The sequence below is a fragment of the Mirounga angustirostris genome, unplaced genomic scaffold, assembly GCF_029215605.1.
Source record: "Mirounga angustirostris isolate CCGP_5_RB_7025 unplaced genomic scaffold, mMirAng1.0.hap1 SCAF_4, whole genome shotgun sequence".
NCBI classification, from domain to species: Eukaryota; Metazoa; Chordata; class Mammalia; order Carnivora; family Phocidae; genus Mirounga; species Mirounga angustirostris.
Window position 1 is genome coordinate 160,355,355 of NW_026991712.1, and position 17,570 is coordinate 160,372,924.

At 39.7% G+C, this 17,570-nt stretch overlaps 1 protein-coding gene and 1 long non-coding RNA gene across 15 annotated transcripts in view; one reads left to right on the top strand and one right to left on the bottom strand.

Moving 5' to 3' along the window:
* Positions 1-17,570, top strand: part of RHBDL2 (rhomboid like 2) — a 51,261-nt gene that overhangs the window by 28,278 nt on the left and 5,413 nt on the right. For 2 of the 3 annotated variants that reach the window (XM_064589434.1, XM_064589435.1), the window contains exons 4-6: positions 1,178-1,290; positions 12,372-12,472; positions 15,096-15,156. In XM_064589434.1, the coding sequence (XP_064445504.1) occupies positions 1,178-1,290; positions 12,372-12,472; positions 15,096-15,156 (275 nt within the window). The remainder of the gene's footprint in view (positions 1-1,177; positions 1,291-12,371; positions 12,473-15,095; positions 15,157-17,570) is intronic. The other variant, XM_064589436.1, reaches the window with a different exon arrangement.
* The window catches only part of LOC123859766 (uncharacterized), a 58,960-nt gene that overhangs the window by 20,751 nt on the left and 20,639 nt on the right, over positions 1-17,570 (bottom strand). For all 12 annotated transcript variants that reach the window (XR_010411000.1, XR_010411001.1, XR_010410999.1 and 9 more), the window contains one exon: positions 11,054-11,212. This is a non-coding gene — a long non-coding RNA (uncharacterized LOC123859766). The remainder of the gene's footprint in view (positions 1-11,053; positions 11,213-17,570) is intronic.

Below are 17,570 nucleotides of genomic sequence, written 5' to 3' on the forward strand. Positions count from 1 at the left end.
TATCTCTCTCTGTCAAATCAATAAAATCTTTAAAAAAAAAAAAAAAAAAAAATATTTTTACCTCTTTAAAAACTAGAATAAAAACTACCAGCACTTAAATATGTTACATGCCAAACTGTAGGACATGGGAGATATCAACTTTAGCTAGTGTTACTGGGTAAACTTTCTTTTTTATTCTGGTAAATTGTCTTTTCAACTTTTTTAAAAAAATATTTTAATTATTTATTTGACAGAGAGAGCACAAGCAGGGGGAGTGGCAGGCAGAGGGAGAGGGAGAAGCAGGCTCCCTGCTGAGCAAGGAGCCTGACTCAGGGCTTGATCCCAGAACCCTGGGATCATGACCTGAGCCAAAGGCAGATGATTAACTGAGCCACCCAGGCGCCCCTCAACTTTTTAATGTAGAACCGGGGATGGGGTTTCTCTTGCCATCTCTGTTTTATTAAAGAATATCCTAAGATTGCAAGACCTGTTGTTTATTTTTGTTTATTTTTTTTAAAGATTTTATTTATTTATTTGAGAGAGAATGAGAGACAGAGAGCACGAGAGGGAAGAGGGTCAGAGGGAGAAGCAGACCCCCAGTTGAGCAGGGAGCCTGATGTGGGACTCGATCCCGGGACTCCAGGATCATGACCTGAGCCGAAGGCAAGTTGCTTAACCAACTGAGCCCACCCAGGCGCCCGCAAGACCCGTTGTTTAAAAACCTATTGAAATTTGGGGTGCCTGGCTGGCTCAGTCTGTAGCTGGGGCGACTCTTGATCTCGGGGTTAAGACTTCCAGCCCCACGTTGGGTGTGGAGCCTACCGTGCGTGAATTAGGATTTTCTCAATACCGTGCAACCGAAACAAAATCAGATGCAGGGGGCTGACATAAAATGCCAATTGTCATCTAAGCCCAATTTCAAGTTTTGTTCCTTAAGCCATCCTCATCACTCTCTGTTTGATGTTGTTAGTCACTGTTATAAAACAGAACTTATAAAATAAATGTATACTTCCAAAATGTCCTTTTATCTGTTTTACATATTGAGGCTCCATGTTGAGATTTTACTTAAAAAAAGTCACCTAAAAAAATTAGAAAATGGAATTTGAACTAGAAACAATACACCAATGCCTGTTCATGTCCCAATGAAATAACTGTGTGGGTTAGTCATAATATTTGACTACTGTGTTTGTCTCCGCAGAGTTCAGCACCTCGTGGGGAATCTCATCATGCAGCTCGTTTTGGGTATTCCCTTGGAAATGGTCCACAAAGGCCTCCGAGTAGGGCTGGTGTACCTGGCAGGAGTAACTGCAGGTTGGTATCCTGAGGGTAACACAGAATCAGTGCCTCTGCACTCTAAGGAGGCAATGCACAAAGCAAAAGTAATAAACATTTAAGTCAAGATTTACTGCAGGGAACCTGATAAGCATTAGAAATAAGTTAATTAGGGGCAGCTAGCTGGCTCCGTCGACTCTTGATCGGGGTCATGAGTTCAAGTCCTACATTGGGTGTAGAAATTACTTAAATAAATAAAGCTTCAAAAAAAAAAACCCAAAAAACTTTAAAAAGTAATTAGAGTTAAAATATTTGAGATAAGATAAGCAGATAGCATATATATTGGGTAGTGACTTAACAGCCAGATTATGAAGGCCCAGTGTGTCAGGCTAGTGATCTTGGGAAGTCACATGAGCAGATTTGCTTTTAAGAAAGACAGCTTGAGGGGCGCCTGGGTGGCTCAGTCATTGAGCGTCTGTCTTCGGCTCAGGTCATGCTCTCGAGGTCCTGGGATTGAGCCCCGCATCGGGCTCCCTGCTCGGCGGGGAACCTGCTTCTCCCTCTCCCACTCCCCCTGCTTGTGTTCCCGCTCTCGCTGTGTCTCTCTCTGTCAAATAAAAAAAAAAAAAAAAAAAAAAAAAAAAATCTTAAAAAAAAAAAAAAAGCTTGAAGAGAACGAAGAGAAGAGCTATAAGGGCCCAAAGGCTCAGTAGAGACTAGCAACATATGCAGTGATGGCCTGAGGAGAAAATATTAGAATTCCCATCCATCCATTTATTTATTTATTGGAAACATTTTTTATTTTTAAAGATTTTATTTATTTGACAGAGAGAGGCATAGCGAGAGAGGGAACACAAGCAGGGGGAGTGGGAGAGGGAGAAGCAGGCTTCCCGCAGAGCGGGGAGCCCGATGCGGGGCTCGATCCCAGGACCCTGGGATCATGACCTGAGCCGAAGGCAGACGCTTAACGACTGAGCCACCCAGGCACCCCCCTTTTTTTTTTTAAATGAAACTTTTTTACATTGCAGTTGTATGAAGTCAATGCCTAGGGGGTCCCATGTATCCTTTAACCAGTTACCCCCAATGGTAACGGCTTGCAAAATTCTAGTGCAGTATCCTAACCAGGATATCCACCTTGGTACTGTCAAGGTGCGAAACGAGGATTCCTCACGTTGTATTTTTATAGCCATACCCTCTTCTTTCCCACCCCCCCATACCTTCCTTCGCCCCTGACAACCACTAATCTGTTCTCTATTTCTGTAATTTTCTCAATTCAAGCATGTTGTATAAATGGAATCAAATAGTATATTGCCTTTGGGATTGGCTGTCTTCACATAGCATCATTCCCTGGAAGACCCATGTAGGTTGTTGCATGTATCAATACTTCATTCATTTTAATCGCTGCGTAGTATTCCATGGTATGGATGGACCACCGTTTGTTTAACCCTTCACTCCCATTTGGGGCTATTACAAATAAAGCTGTTATAAACCTTTGTGTACAGGTTTTTGTGAAAAGAAGTATGGAGTTTTGTGAACAGAAGTTTTCATTTCTCTGGGATAAATGCCCAAGCGCACAGTTCTTAGGTTGTATGGTAGTGCCTATTGAGTTTTTTAAGAACCACCCAAAATGTTTTCCAGAATGGCTGTTCCTTTTTACATTCCACCCAGTAGTGTAGAAGTGATTCCGTTTTCCACATCCTCACCAGCATTCGTGTTGTTGCCATTTCTTATTTCAGCTGTGCTCAGAAGTGTGCGGTGATCTCTCATCATGGCCTTCATTTGCTTTACTCAAATGGCTAATGATGGTGAACACCTTTTGATGTGTATAACCTCGTTAGTGAAATACCTGCTCATGCCTTTGCCCACTTCCTAATTAGATTTCTTTCCTTTTTTTTCCTAATTAGATTTTTTAAAACCATTGAATTCTGAGAGTTCTTTACATATTCTAGATCCCAGTCCTTTACTCAATGTGTAGTTGACAGGTATATTTTTCTCCATGTGTAGCTGTCTTTGCTACACTGTTTTAATAGAGTCTTTAACGGGGAGCAAAAGTTTTTAATTTTGATGAAGTCTGATTTATCATTTTTTCCTTTATGAATCGTGCTCTTGGTGATGTCTAAGAACTCTTCACTGAGCCCTAGGTCCTGAAGATTTTCTCTTACGTTGTCTTTTATAGTTTTATGCTTTACATTGGAATATGTGATCTGTTTTGAGTTGGCTCACTGTTGCGTAAGGTATGAGGTTTAGACTGAGGTTCTTTTGGGGTTTTTTTGGAAACCCAGTGACTTCACAACAATCTATTAAAAATTCTGTTTCCTTCATTGAATTTTTTTTTGCACCTTTGTCAAAAATCAGTCAGCTGTACTTGTAAGGCATTATTTCTGGGTTCTCCTGTTTGTTCCACTGACCGATGTGTTACCCTCCACCAATACCATGTCCTCAATACCACTGTAGCTATACTATAAGTCTTGAAATCAGTGAGATTCCTCTCATCTTTTGCGCATTTTAAAGACTATGCATTTTTCTTTTACAAAGAGATGAGTGTCTAATTTGCTGACTTTTTTCCCCCTGTGGTAACAAATGGCTTTCAGTAGGATGCTACTGAACAGATGTTGTTGAAAAAGCAAACGCAAAATATGTTCCTTTGACGACATAATAGCATTTTTCATACAAGGAGAAAAAACATAACTGCTTTTCCAAAGATACTTATGCTCTGAAAGGGCATTTTAAAAACTAATGATTGGACATCGTTCTCTCATTGTGTGATTTTGCTGCTGGGAATGATGCAACAAGTCTTAGAAATTCACACTTAAAATGCGGGAAACAATTTCCTCATCAGTTTGAAGAGTTCTCAGTTAAGAGTTGTAGTGGGTTTTAAACATAGTTTATAACACTTTCTGATTAGTTTGCAAAAACAAATGACTGATGCTAGGAAAGGTGGGAATTAACAGGTAAATTACAACACAATTTTTTTTCATAATTGGAGTACGCAGAGTCAATAATGTAATCCTCCCATTTGAAACTACATGTCATTTTTAAATTTTACATTTTGGGGGGCGCCTGGGTGGCTCAGTCATTAAGCGTCTGCCTTCCCCTCAGGTCATGATCCCAGGGTCCTGGGATCGAGCCCCGCATCGGGCTCCCTGCTCAGCGGGAAGCCTGCTTCTCCCTCTCCCACTCCCCCTGCTGTGTTCCCTCTCTCACTGTGTCTCTGTCAAATAAATAAAATCTTTAAAAAAAAAAAATAAATTTTACATTTTGGCTATGACAGTGAGTAAGAGGAAATTTCTATAGAAAATAACTGAATTTAGAAGTATATATTTGTACTTTGGGGTTATATTTAATGAGGATTTTCAAAAAATAATGCTTATTTTATAAATCTGCTCATTGAAAGATTTTTTAAGTTAAAGACTTTATTTTTTTAGAGCAGTTTTAGGTTCACAGAAAAATGGAGAGGAAGACACAGAGATTCCCCATAACCCCTGCCCCCCCACATGCACAGTCCCCCTGCTCCCACCCATTTATCGACATCCCCCTGCAGATGGGTATTTGTTACAACTGATGAATCCTCCACTGGCACATCATAATCACCCAAAGTCCATAAAGAAGTTCACTCTTGGCATTGTACATTCTATGGTTTGGGGCAAATGTGTAATGACATGTATCCATCATCAGAGTATCATATGGAGTATTTTCACTGTCCGCAAAATCCTCTGTATTCTACCTATTCATCCTTACCCCCACTCTGACCCCCACCCCCTGATCCTTTCACTGCCTCCATAGTTTTAGCTTTTCCAGAATGTCATATGGTTGGAATCATATAGCATGTAGCCTTTTCAGATTGGCTTCTTTCACTTAGTAACATGCATTTAAATTTCTCCCTTGTCTTTTCATGGTTTGCTAAACATTTTTTGTACCAGGGGCACCTGAGTGGCTCTGTCAGTTAAGCTGCTGACTCTTGATTTCCGCTCAGGTCATGATCTTATATATCTTATAAATAAATAAAATCTTAAAAAAAAAATAGGGCCATGCTGCCTCTGATCCTGTGGGGGAGAATCCTTCCTCCCTTCTCCCTAGCTTCTGGTGGTGGCCGTCCGTCCTAGTCATTCCTTGGCTTGCAGGTGCAGCCCTTCAAGCTCTACGTCCATCGTCATGTGGAGTTCTCCTTTCACATTCCCCGTCTCCTCTAATAAGGACATGGTCATATTGGTTGAGGGGCCCACTATACTCCAATATGACCTCATCTTAATTAATCACAGCTGCAACAATCCTATTCCCACATGATATCACATTTTGAGGTACTGGGGGTTGGAACATCACATCTTTTTGGGGGACACAATCCGACCTTTTGCAGGGCTCAAAATTTTTTAACTGATGATGTTACTAGCCTCCTCGAGCAGTGGGGCCAGAGAGTAGGAAGCCTTTAGGAGATGGACTTGGCAATGCTCAGTGACATAGCTCCCCAGTCGGCTTCCCTCTACTTTTGTGGAACCTGTTTTTCCACCTTCTACTTCCAGTCCTGCACACACCTGTTTTTCCTGCCCTTGGAAGCCCCCGCAGCTTGATTTCGACCTGTGGAATCAGCCCTGCCCCAGTTTCAGAGGAGAGAGAGGAGAGAACGTGATTAACCTGTTCACATCCTCTGCCCATTTTTGCAATAGCTTCCTGGCAGGTGTGTCTCTCTTTGCTATTCTGGTCTTCACACTGCTGCCTGGGTCACCTTCCTCAAGCACAGATTAGATCATCTTATATCCTTCCTAAAACACCGACAGCGCCCAGAAGAAAGTCAAAACATCTAAGATTGCTCATTACCCTCCACTATGTGGCCCCATTGCCTTTCAAAAAAGAAATTATACATAAAGAGGTTAAGGGGAGCTTGATGTAAAATGTTTTTTTATTAACTTTTTTGATGTATGATTGACATACCAAAATCTGTACATAATTAATGTATACGACTTGATGAGTTTGTAGATAAGTATACACCTGTGAAATCTTCACTACAATCTATGTCATAAACATGTCCATCAATTCTAAAAGTTTCCTCTTGCCCGCTTTCTTGCTTTGCTTTTTTTCTAGATTGCTTAATATGTCAAATAACTTTAGTTTCCCCCCCTTTACTCCTGGCAAAGTGTGGTCCATGGATTAGCTGCATTGGTATCACCTGGGAGCTCATTAAAATGCAGAATATTGGGCCCCACACCAGACCCACTAATCAGAATCTGCATTTGAACAAATCCAGAAGTGATTTGTATGCACATTAAAGACAGAAGTGATGGTCTGCAATCCCACCCAGTGTTCCCCAGTCAGACTGATCATCACAATCTCCCGGAGAGCTTGTCATAGCTAAAGCCATCCAGATCCCACCCAGATCTACTGACTCAGAATCTCGGAGGATATGGCCTGGCATCTGTTTTTGTTTTGTTCTGTTTTCTGTTTGGTGAGGGATAATTGACATATAATAAGCTGCACATATTTAAGGTGTATAATATGGTAATTTTGATACGTGTATACACTCATGAGACTATCACCACAATCAAGATAATAAACGTATCCATCGCTCCCCAAAAAGTTTCTTTGTGATCCTTGAGAACTGCTCTCTACTGCCCCTCCCTGTCCTTTCCCTGGCAACTACTGACCATTAGAGATTAATTTGTATTTTCTAGAATTTTATATAAGTGCAATCATAGAGTATGTACTCTATTTTTGTCTGGTTTCTGTCAGTCAGCATAATTATTTTGAGATTTATCCATGTTATTATGTGTATCAATAGTTGACTCCTTTTTATTGCCAAGTGGTATTTCATTGTGGGGATATACCACAAATTGTCCATTCTCCTTGTTGATGGTTTCCAGTTTGGGGCTATTGCAAATGAAGCTTCTATGAACATTTGTGTGTAAGTATTTGTGTAATCAAATGTTTTCAGCTTTCTTGGGTAAATACCTAGGAATGAAATGGCCGGACCCTATCTGAGGGTATGTTTAACTTTTAAGAAAACTGCCAACATTTTAAAATAGCTTTACTGAGATAGAAGTCATATAGCGTACAATTCACTCATTTAAGTATTTAATTCAATGTTTTTTTAAAACTTAATTCACAGGATTATATTCCCATCATCACAATTGAATTTTACAACATTTTTGTCCCCTAAAGAAACCCTGCACCCCTCCTTACTCTTCACCCCATTCTCCCTTCCCCAGCCTTAGGCAACCACTAATCTTCTGTCTCTTTAGATTTGCCCATTCTGGACATTTCATACAAGTGGAATCATATAATATAAGGTCTTTCCTGATTGGTATTTTCACTTAGTGTAATGTTTTCATTGTTCAGTGATGTAGCATATATCAGTGCATCATTCCTTTTTATTAGACAATATTCCATTGTGTGGCTGTATGTTTTCTCTATACATTCACCAATAAATGGACGTTTGGGTTATTTTCAGTTTTCGACTATTATGAATAACACTGATATGAATATTTGTGTAGAATTTTTTTTGTTGATCTCTTGGATATATATCTGTAAGTGGAATTGTTAGGTTATATGGTACAAAGTACAGTTCACCCTTGAACATCGTGGGTGTTAGGGGCACTGATCCCGCTCACACAGTTGAAAATCCACATGTAATGTTTGACTCTCCCAAAACTTAACTACTAATAGCCTACTGTTGACCCAAAGCCTTACCAATAGCATAGTTGATTAATGCATATTTTGTATACATTATTACGTACTGGGTTCTTACAATAAAGTAAGCTAGAGAAAAAAATTGTTAAGAAAACCATAAAGGGGGCATCTGGCTGGCTCCGTCAGAAGAGCATGTGACTCTTGATCTTGGGGTCATGAGTTTGAGCCCCACTTTGGTATGGAGATTACTAAAAAAAAAAAATAAAACTTAAAGAAAATCATAGGGAAGATAAAATACATTTTTGGTACTGTACTGTATTAGTGAAAAAAAATTTACATAAGGGTGGACCTGAGCAATTCAAACCCGTGTTGTTCAAAGGTCAACTGTAGTTCCATTTTATTTTTATTATTTTATTATTTTTTTAAGATTTTATTTATTTATTTGAGATAGAGGGAGAGTGAGAGAGCAGGAGCAGGGGAGCAGAGGGAGAGGGAGAAGTAGGCTCCCTAGTGAGCAGGGAGCCCAAAGCGGGGCTTGATCCCAGGACTCTGGTACCATGACCCGAGCCGAAGGCAGACACTCAACCATCTGAGCCACCCAGGCACCCCTGTAGTTCCATTTTACACCTTCATGAGGAGTTCCAGCTCCTTCACATTCTCAACAACACTTGCTGTCATCAGTCTTTAATTTTAGCTAGTCTATTGGGTGTATGATGTTATCTCACTGGGACTTATTTATTTATTTAATTTATATTTAAAAAATAAATTTTGGGGGCACCTGGGTGGCTCAGTTGGTTAAGTGAATGACTCTTGATCTCAGCTTAGGTCTTGATCTCAGGGTCATGAGTTCAAGTCCCGTGTTGGGCTCCATGCTGGGTGTGGAGACTATATAAAAAATTAAAAAATAAAAATAAGTATTTTATTTTTAAGTAATCTCTACACCCAACACAGGGCTCAAACTCACAACCTGGAGATCCAAAGTTGCATGCTCCACTGACTGAGTCAGCCAGGTGCCCCTCTCACTGGGTTTTAATTTGCATTTCCTGACAATTAATGCTGGTGAATATCTTTTCATATGCTTGTTTGCTATCCACATATCTTCTTTGGTAAAGTATCTGCTTAAATCTTGCCCATTTAAAAATTGGATTATATTCTTTGTTATAATATAATAATGTATATTCTGATTATAAGTCCTTTATCAGATATATGACTTGCAAATATTTTCTCCTAGTCTGTTGCTTGTCTTTTCATGCTCTTAATAGTATCTTTTGAAGAAGAGGAGATTTAAAGTTTTGATAAAGTATAATTTATACTTGTAAATTTTAGGAACTGTGCTTTCAGTGTCAGCTCTTGCACATTTGTATGGGGGGTCAGATTTATCTCCATATTTCATATTTTTGATGTGCTGTAAATGGTACTATTTAAAAATTTTCTATTTCCAATTCTTCATTGCTGTGACATGGAAATAAAGTTGATTTTTTTGTACATTGACTGTCTATCCTCCAACTTAATTAACTTATTATTTTTAGTAGTTAAACAGTTATCTGCTTATTCCTATCTTCTGTTGGAATTTAATAAGGCAAAATCTTGTGGGCTTGCCCATGTTATCACCACTTCCAGTGTCCTCCATTACTTTGTATAATTCCATATTTTCATCTGATATTTTTTCCTTCTGCCTGAGAATTTCCTTTAACATTTTTTAATTAAAGATTTTATTTATTTATTTTAGAGACAGAGAGAGCATAAGCAAGCGAGGGAGGGGTAGAGGGAGAGAGAGAATCTTGAAGCAGCCTCCCCGTTGAGCATGGAGTCCGGTGTGGGGCTCAATCCCAGGACCCTGGGATCATGACCTGAGCCCAAGGCAGATGCTTAACCGACTGAGCCACCCAGGCGCCCCACTGTCTTTATTTATTTATAAAATTTATTTATTTGTCAGAGAGCACAAGCAGGGGGAGCAGCAGAGGGAGAGGGAGAAGCAGGCTCCCCACTGAGCAAGGAGCCCAATGCAGGACTCGATTCCAGGACCTTGGGATCATGACCTGAGTCAAAGGCAGAGGCTTAACCGACTGAGCCACCCAGGTGCTCCTGCTGTATTTATTTATTTATTTATTTATTTTTAAAGATTTATTTATTCATTAGAGAGAGAGAGAGCGAGAGAGCGAGAGAGGGAACACAAGTAGGGGGAATGGGAGAGGGAGAAGCAGGCTTCCCGCTGAGCAGGGAGCCCGATGTGGGGCTCGATCCCAGCACCCTGGGATCATGACCTGAGCCGAAGGCAACCGCTTAACCGACTGAGCCACCCAGGCGCCCCTGCTGTATTGATTTTAAAAAATATTCTTCTTTATGTGTTTCATGTTCGATACTTTTACTGCCATGTCTTCATGTTCACTAATCTTTTCTTCTGCACTAATGTGCCATTAAACTCAACCAGTGTATTTTTCATCTTAGACATTGTAGTTTTCTTTAGAAATTTGAGTGTTTTCTATCTTGTGGGTCTCTACTTAATTTTTGGACAGATAGTATATAGTTGTATTTATTGCCATTATTGGCTAAAACTTACACTTGTGTCAGTTTGGGAGGTTTTAATTGATTTTTCTTTTTATTATGGGTCATATTTTCCTGTTTCTTTTCATGTCTGACCATTTTTGTTTGGATGCTAGGCATTTAACCTTTGGATGGTGGATATAGTATTCCTATAAATATCCCTAAATTTGTTCTGGAACACAGTTATTTGGAAGTAGTTTGAAACTTCGTGGTAAAATTTGCTAGGCAAAACTGTGTTTTTGAGTCATGTTTAGTGCTAATTAATACCCACTACTGGTGTAGGACCCTTCTGTGTACTTTATGCAATGCCCCATGAATTATGAAGTTTTTTGGTTTGGAAAGTTACTTAGCCTCTCTGGTGCTGGGTGAGCAAAGCTACTTGCTCTTCCCTCTACTCCTTTCTGGTGGTTCTTTCCTTGGCTTAGGTAATTTCCTCATGTGCTCCTCTCTGGAGTTCTTTCTGTGCTGCTCCTTCCTCTCTGGTGCACTGTCTTGCAAACTACAGCTGCCTAGGACTATCTGGACTTTAAATGCTATCTCATCAACTTAAAGTTTACGGAGATCTACCTGGTTTCCCCCTTCATGCATTGTAACCTGTAATCTCTGTCAAGGCAGTAAGCTGGGCAATCAGACAACTCACCTATTTCTTGTCTCTTAGGGTTCACTGTCCTTTGTTATCTGATGTCCAGTATCTTGGAGATCAATGTTTCATATATTTTGTCCAGTGCTTTTAGCTGTTTCAAGCAGGAGAAAATCTTGTCCTTGTTATTTCATCATGGCCAGAAGTGGACATTTGTATCTGTGTTTTAAAAATAAATTACTCATATGATTAAGGCAACCACTCCAGCCCTAGTCTGAAAGCTGACATTTGAGGACCATCCCCTAAACCTATTGGACTACTCACTGATTTTTAGTCATCCATATACCTTTGTTTCTATGTCTTTGCTTTTCCAGTTCCCTAAGTCCTGAATACTTTCTCCTCCTTTGTTTTCCTTCCAAATCTTAAAGGTATTTTAGAGTTTAATCAAAATGCTATATCTTCCTTCTCAGAGTAGCAAGGCTTCCACCTCTGCTGAAAAAAATCATTTTTTCCTAAGTGCTTCCATAGCAAATTCATTACATTAAGAAATCATAGTAGTTCTGTTCTGCATCTTATAATTGTTTACTCATCTGTTTGTAAGATTCTTAAGGCCACTTTGTCTTTCTTGCACAAAGCAAGCATTACATTGTATCCTAAGGAATGAAATAGAGCCTTAAAAGCAAATAACTAAGTAGTACAACAAAGCAGTAGAGAGAGAACATCTTAGAGTTTGCATAAGGTGGTTTTAAAGTCTTGTTTTGGTTCAGGCAATCTAAGATTGGGTTGAAAAATAGGTTTCCTCTTGTTTGGTGAATCTGATAGAATACTTTGTTGAGAAGGGTTCTGAGGCCACATATTTACTCCCTGAGAAAGCCAGCCATTAGATAATAAGATGTTGGAATGTCTCAGGTATTGTGTTAGTTTTGGCTAAATGTGTGCAGTATTTTGAAACAATAGCTAACAAGTACATAACACATGTCAGGCAGTGTTCTATGCATGATGCACATCTCAAATCATTTACTTCCCCTGACAATGCATTGAGGTAAGTTCTATTAATATCCTCTTTATGTAGGGAAACTAGGGCACAGACAGGTTAAGAAACTTGTTCAAGTCACACAGCTGGTAATTTCGGCTCTAGAGTTTGTGCTCTTGGTCCCTGTTATACTGTCCTCATATTGAGCATTTAATGTTTCAGAAAAATTGAGGTAGTTAGCTCACATAGCTATACTTTTAAAGTATGGAAGGGACAAACAAAATAAACTTGTTGCTTGTTAATATGATAACGGTCCAAACTTTCCAACTTCTGCCTTAGATTAGAAAGATTTATCTTTCACAATTCTTACAGTTACGTGTGATCCTTTGTGTTTTCTTTCTTTAGGGTCCCTTGCCAGCTCCATTTTTGACCCACTCAGATATCTTGTGGGTGCTTCAGGAGGAGTCTATGCTCTGATGGGAGGCTATTTTATGAATGTTCTGGTGGTAAGAACTTTGGGAATGGAATCTATGGATTTTTTTTCTTTTAAAGAATAACTGGTATTTGGATCAGGGAATCTTCATCATGTTTACTGAGCACTCATCTTCCTTCTGGGCACCAGAATTTTCCTTTCATATTTTATCTTTATTTTTTTTCCTGATTTCAAAAGTGATGAATACCAAAAAATTTTTTTTTAACTTGAAAAACAGTCAAAATCTCAAATATAGTATCTGTTAACAGTTTGATATACATCCTTTCAGACCTTTTTCTAGATGTATTCAAAATCCTGCCAAAATTAAGGCTACAAAAATGGATCCGCTATTGAAGATACTGTTCTACATCTTTTTTTTTTTTTAAGATTTTATTTATTTAACAGAGAGAGCACAAGCAGAGGGAGAGAGAGGGAAAAGCAGGCTCCCTGCTGAGCAAGGCGCCCGATGTGGGACTTGATCCCAGGACCCTGGGATCATGACCCAGGCTGAAGGCAGCCGCTTAACCGACTGAGCCACCCAGGTGTCCCTATACTGTTCTACATCTTAACATAGAGTTATCTTGACCCCACCTACCCATATCACTACACAGAAATCCATTTCAGTCTCTTCAAGTGCCCCACAGCACATTATATAGCTGTACCCTGATTTAATCCTTCAATGAAAAAAAAATTGGGCTGACTTCATCTATTCACACTTGTGGATAATGCTGTAAGGATGTTCTCTTACATTTATCTTTTTGCATTTGTGTGTGTGTGTTGGTAGGATAAATTCCTAGAAGTGGATTTACTGGGTGAAGGCTTTAAATTTTCATAGATAAATGCCAAATTGCCCTCCAAAGTTGGCATACCATTTTATACGCCCATGATATAGTATGTAAGAATGTCAACCACTTTTCAAAACAGTGTTAAATTCTGACTAGTTCTTAAACCCTTTAACCATATAGGTATAATTTAAAAATATTCTAGGAGGAAAATATGAAGCAATTACAAAACTATTCCAAGAATAGAAGCTATTTAGAAAAATGTTTTTCAAACTTTGGATTGCAACCCATTAGTGGTTGTGAACACAGTTTAAGGAATTGTGTCCAAAAATTAAACAAAAAGAGGGGCACCTGGTGGGCTCAGTAGGCAGAGGTCTTGGGGTCTTGAGTTCAAGCCCCATATTGGGCATGGAGCCTACTTAAAGTAATAAAAAATTTTTAAAAAGTTAAAAAGAAAAAAATTTAAAAAGTTTCAGTCTGTATCACATGTAATACTGTTTGACTTATGTGTGTACTGGATTTTTATGTAAATTGTTTCTTAGTGTAGGTTGTGACCACAACAGTTTAAAAATAATTGATTTAGAATAAACATGGGTATTTCAGTGTCTTTCCTCTTTGGGAAGAGAGTTAATATATTGAAAGGGAAGAGAGAACTAACTCAGTAAAGTGGAGATGTCTTTCTGATTCAGTTTTTTTTTTTTTTGAAGATTTTATTTGATTTTTTTAAAAGATTTTATTTATTTATTTGACAAAAAGAGACACAGTGAGAGAGGGAACACAAGCAGGGGGAGTGGGAGAGGGAGAAGCAGGCTTCCCGCCGAGCAGGGAGCCTGATGCGGGGCTCGACCCCAGGACCCCGGGATCATGATATGAGCCGTAGGCAGACGCTTAACGATTGAGCCACCCAGGTGCCCCCCTATTTATTTATTTGAGAGAGAGAAAGAGATAGAGAGAGAGAGGACATGAGCTGGGGGGGAGGGGCAGAGGGAGAGGGAGAAGCAGACTCCCCACTGAGCAGGGAGCCTAATGGGCGGCTTGATCCCAGGACCCCAAGATCACAACCTGAGCTGAAGGCAGACACGACTGAGCCACCCAGGTGCCCCTGACTTAGTAGTTCTTTAGTAACACAGGAGGGTACTGTAAGCTGGACTGAGATTTTCTTTTTAAAAGATTTATTTATTTATTTTGGAGAGAGAAAGAGAGAAAGAACAGGGGGAGGGGCAGAGGGAGAGAGAATCTCAAGCAGACTCCCCTGCTGAGCACAGAGCCCCACACAGAGCTTGATCTCACGATCCCAAGATCATGTATGGCCTGAGCTGAAATCAAGAGTTGGACACCCAACTGACTGAGACAGTCAGGTGCCCCGGACTGAGATTTTTCAAAGCTAAAATGAAACTTTATTTTTTTAACCAATATTTTAAATTTTTTTGAAATTATCTAAAAGAATTAATACCCAGATTTTAACTAACTCCTGTTTGGAAAGAGGATAAAGTATTGAATGAATATTAACCAAAAAAACCTTAGAAATATTTCATCAGACTTAGTTTGACAGCATCTATCTATCTATCTATCTATCTATCTATCTATCTATCTATCTCTATGACATGTTAAGTATTGATTTCATATTACTGATACTTAGATTTTTTCCTAATACAATTATGTCTAGTTCACATCATGAAATTAAATATTGATTTTGTTCCCTAAAGTGCAACAGCGTTGTACTTCCCAAATACATTTGAAAACTGGGCTGCAACAGTATTGCTTTATTTTGTAAATATCTGACACTCAAACTTTCATCTTCAGATGAAGAGAGTACAGTTGAGGGTTCATTTGCCAATAGATAGCTTATATTATTTTTATTTATCTCTTTGCAAGAATTTTCGAGAAATGATTCCTGCCTTGGGAATTGTCAGACTACTGATCATCATCCTTATAAGTAAGTTTGTTTTGTGAACCCTTTGCACCTATCATTTTATCGGTTTGACCTCCAGAGGGGCTCACTTTCCCTAAACACTAGCATGGAGTGACAAAGAATTGTGGCTCCACAGCCCTAAGCAGAAAGGTAAATGGCAAGGTTTTCACAGACCCCCGTGGGTGGTTTTTAGAGGTGCCTCAGGAATGAGTTTTTGCTTTTTGTTTCTTTCTGCAGTGGGGGAAGTCAAGAGAGTAGAGCTTTAGGTACTCTGTCTACTTTAACCACAATAGCTTCACTTATGTTTCCTCATTCATACATTGGATTTTGGGTTGTTCTCATTCATACAATGGACTCTGTATATGATTTTGTCTGAAACGGGGAAAGCTTGAAAACCACGGACATAATCTATTTTCTTCCAAAATTTTTACATTTTCGGATTAAAAAAAAAACTGAACTAGGATCTAAGCATGGAGTGATGGCTGAGGGTTGAAGACAGGAGCAGAGGGTGAAGGAACGGAGAGGTCAAGGAACTAGCAGGATGGTGAATGTGGCTTTTGAAATCTCCAAGAATTAGCATAGAATTACATGCTGAAGGAATTTAGGAAGAGTGCTCAATCTGGAGAGGAGGCGGAACTTTAGCTGAGTCTGAACGTCATGGGAGATTTTGGGTGGTGGCAGGCAACACTGGGTAGAAGAAAAAGGAGCTAAGGCCGGACTAGTAACTCGTGTTTCTGGACCTGCTCCGGCGGAAGCTGTAGTCGCACGGAGGAGGGTGGGGAGAAGGCAGACCCTGGGGTCAGACGGTAGGGTCGCATCTGAAGGCCAAGATGGAGGCGATACTTGATAAAACCCAAGACTTCGGCTGTCCACATGGTAAGAAGAAATGGTCCTGCTAATTGGTATCAAGAGTTCAATTATCTGCATTGCTGGGAATAGGGCCAACTACCTCTGAAGAAAGAGATTAAATCAGTCTCTTTCCAGTTTATGGACAGTTTAGCAGTAAAAACAATATTTCATCCTGAGAAAGATAAGTGACTTATTTATAGGTTACACATACTCTTCTGTAATAGTTTTGTCCATAAGAAATTGAAAATGTGAGAGTAAGTTGTGAGCACAGAAAGGAAAGCAAGTGTCTGGAGTTAATGAGGAAAGTCACTGGGGCGCAGAGCTGCCACCTGGGCTGTTAAGCATCACAACCGGGACCAAGGGACAAGTCCCGTGACCAAAACATGTTGCTACACACAGGTTACCTGGTTTTCGATCTGTTTCCTTTAGGACAATTATGAATGACTTTGTAAAATGACCCCAAACCCTTGATGGGGAAATGGTTTTAATACTCTTCAATGTTGGAGTAAAAACCCTTTCCTTATGCACAGGGAGTCTCCAAAAATAGTTTATGTAACATTATGTCATTCCTGAGGTAAGTAATAAAGTCACTTTATTTTACAGAGTAGCTAAGACCCGTTAACATTAACCTTCCCCACTCCCTGGCATGGGCCACTTCTAAACGTTCTTTGGCCTGGTTTACCTACTGTTGAAGATGAGGCAAGTTACAACACACGCCAGATTAACAAAATACAAGTATATTTTTAGTTTAAATACACTTCCTTGGGGAAGTGTATAGGTAAAAAAAGGTAAATTATTATTCTTAATTATGAAGGACAATTGGCCTGAAGGACCTTCCTTCATGAAGCCTTCTTGTTGGATGTGTCTACTAACAAGGCAACTGAGCTTCCTTTTTGAAAGAGAACATCTCACATGTTCACCCTTCAAAAAAAATCCGTATAAAGGCAACTCTCTTAAAATCAGTGTCAAATTTTTAGCAAGGACAGTAACTTGGTTTATTGGGAGGGAAGACATGTCTCAGTGTAGCTAATGCAGCAGACGTAGAAGCAAACTCCCCTAGGAAGCAGAAGGAGCCGGGCAGAGAGATGCAGAAAGGGCATGATCAGAGAGAAAGTGGTTGGAGGAACGGACGTGCTAAGGGTTACAAGAACTTTTTGAGAGGAGGCCTCCTCCTCTGGATGACTAGGCCAGAGTAATAAGAACTTTCCTAGTTCTGTCTCTGTGTTATTTATTTACACTGGATTAGGAAATACAAATGATGACTGAAAATACAACACAACCACATTTGTCCAGCATGTTGTGTAATAGTCATTCACAGTTAAATTAATATTGAGTACTTCCTTGACCTCAATTCCCGTCTAGTCACTTGAACATCAATCAATACAGTATTGAAAGGGAAACTAGCCACAACACAGGGTCCTGATGCTATTTTCCCAAAGGCAAGGACTAGGTCTTCCCATCTCCGGGGACACAGTGGCTTACTAAGTGGAGCACAGGGAGTTGGGGGATGGCTGTGGAATGTGACAGCTACACGAGATGTTTCCAAGTGCAGGGCACATGGAGGCGGAATTCTTCTAGGCCACGAAACC